Genomic DNA, 2,500 nt, shown 5'->3' on the forward strand with positions numbered 1-2,500 from the left:
GCCGCGAAACTGTTGTATGTGTACGGTGGTTTAAATCACAACGTGTAATAATAGAATGAATGAACTTGATGACTGTACTTCTAATATCCACATTTATAGTCTATAAGACGAAACAAAAGAGATTATTGAAGCAAGATGAAAAAAAATGCCTTTAGAAAAAAGAAGTTTAACCTGAATCTGAACATTCAATATATGTATCTTAAAACAGGAATAATTTTTTTTTTTTCTTTAGAACATTTGCATAGGTACCAACTAGCCGGTGAAAAGTCATCCTCATATCATTAAAACATTTTGTTTATTGATGGATTAACAAAAAGACGTCATTATTGAAGTATCAATCAAATGTAACGAGACTTTTCTAGTGATACTTAACATTAAGTACTTTGCAGACTGAGAACATTTTTCCTATTTTCATGGATTTACTAATCAAGTTTTCCGCAAGTGTCATTCCTAGATATCTGTACATTATTAACAATAGGTCTGTCATTGTTCTGTAGTAGAGTGAGCTATTAGCTTAAGAAAGTGTCTTGATACCCATAGACACGACTTTATCATATCCAGGGATGATAACCGCTAGTCTGTGAACCACTTATCTAAATATTCCGGTTAGATATAATTCATTTCAAGTTGTTTTGGATAACAAACGGACTTGGAAACTATGTGACCTTTTCAGTAATATAAAAAGGATCTGTAATATAATTCAGCTTTTGTATTTTCCCAGTCCATATACTCTTGTATGAAAATTTGAGAATCCATTTTTAAAACTACGTTAGCTTGCCTATAGATGATATGCATAGACATACATAAAACTAAGTTATAAGTGGTGATACGATCATATTAATCAGCTTTAGTTGTAATTGATTTTACAAATGTTTATAAAATCGTGTCTGTGAAATCATGAAGTTAATGCAAGAGCTTTAGTTGAAATTACTATTTATAAGTGCTTGATGGCATTATCACGAAAACATCTTACAGCTTCCCAGAATGAATTCGGCACACTAATACCTTTATTCACGAATTGCCTGACGTTGAATAAGCTACCAAAATGTGTAAATGCCCAATTCGATCATGGTATGCAAGACTAAAAAAAAGAAATAATAATAATAAATAAATGGTATCGTACTCTGGAACACTGGTTCGTCAAATCTCTTTTTGTATTCTAATCAAATGGCATTTGGTTTTAACGTTTAGGAATACTTTGTAATTTAAGAATGATGTACTCTAATTCTCACTGTTTCTTTCCGTCAACACCCATTTTGATATTTTTTCCTCAAAAGATACTTAGCGAATAGGAGTGTTGCAGTCTAAGGTGAAAGTTGGCAATTGGTTCTTTCCTGTGTATTGTGTAAAGCGTCACGAATTGCCTAGTAGGAAATACTCATTGGTTTAGAGTTACTTCCGTAGGTCTTCGGTAAATTGTATTGTTTAGTCCTCTTTGAAGGTATGATAATAGTATTATCTTTTGCTGTATTTAAATCCGTCTCTGATGTACTATTGTGAATCATCTTACGTGAAGCAAGATATGAAACGTGTCTTATCCTTCGTATTATTTGATATATGTAGAATCTGATGTACTACCCTCGAACGGTGTTTGGTATTCTTCAGATTTTTACTAATTATTACTGAGAATTTATAAACTGAAGCTTGGATGGTCCCTTCGCCCCCCCCCCCCCCCAGTTATCATTCACTGACCACCCCCGCTTACGTATCGGCCCCTGGGATTCGATGTCGATCACTTTGAGAACCCTTATTCTTATAGTTATTATCTGCGTTGCAGTAATTGTCACCGTTATAAAGATAATGAATGTAATGGTATCCGCACAGATTACTATCATGAAGAAAGTATTAATAATGGTGGTAACTCAGCAATGTGATTTTTATTTTTTTTATTGAATGTAAATGTATTGTCATGTCAATTTACTTATTACGTTCATCTTTCCATTAATTCATATATCTATTGATTTTTTTTACCATTACATTATTTACCCACATTTTCATTTTCAGGACATTACGTAACTCCACTGCTGACCTCACGTACCTCGCACATGAATAAGTTGTCGAACTTATTCAAAAATCTTTTCCCAAGTAAATACTGTTGCGTTTATGTATAAAATATATTGTTTGAAAATTACAATTGTTATTGTGATCATAGTGATAGTAGTGATAATGATAATAATGCTAATAGTTGTGGTGTTGATGATAATGATGATGATAATAGCAATAATGATCACAGTAATAATGATCAGAGTGACACTGGTGAGGATATAATAGTAACGATCATGATACTACTAATGCGATTACTATTACTAGTACTGGCGATAATGATAATGATACTAGTAATACTGCTAATGATAATAGTAATGGCAATGATAATAATGATGATGCTGGTAGTAGTGATGATGATTTTCAAAATCTAGGTTAGGTAAGCTATAGATTTAGATGTTCTTAGCCTCAAATGAAAAAGAAATATATATTCTTAGCACTTGCTCTTTCTTAAAAA

The 2,500-nt window shown here is 32.2% G+C and overlaps 1 protein-coding gene across 1 annotated transcript in view; it reads left to right on the top strand.

Moving 5' to 3' along the window:
• Nucleotides 1-2,500, top strand: part of LOC125033917 (ubiquitin carboxyl-terminal hydrolase 4-like) — a 21,452-nt gene that overhangs the window by 4,641 nt on the left and 14,311 nt on the right. The window contains exon 4 of the mRNA XM_047625497.1: nucleotides 2,005-2,085. Within this exon, the coding sequence (XP_047481453.1) occupies nucleotides 2,005-2,085 (81 nt within the window). The remainder of the gene's footprint in view (nucleotides 1-2,004; nucleotides 2,086-2,500) is intronic.

Source organism: Penaeus chinensis, chromosome 17 (assembly GCF_019202785.1).
Source record: "Penaeus chinensis breed Huanghai No. 1 chromosome 17, ASM1920278v2, whole genome shotgun sequence".
NCBI lineage: Eukaryota > Metazoa > Arthropoda > Malacostraca > Decapoda > Penaeidae > Penaeus > Penaeus chinensis.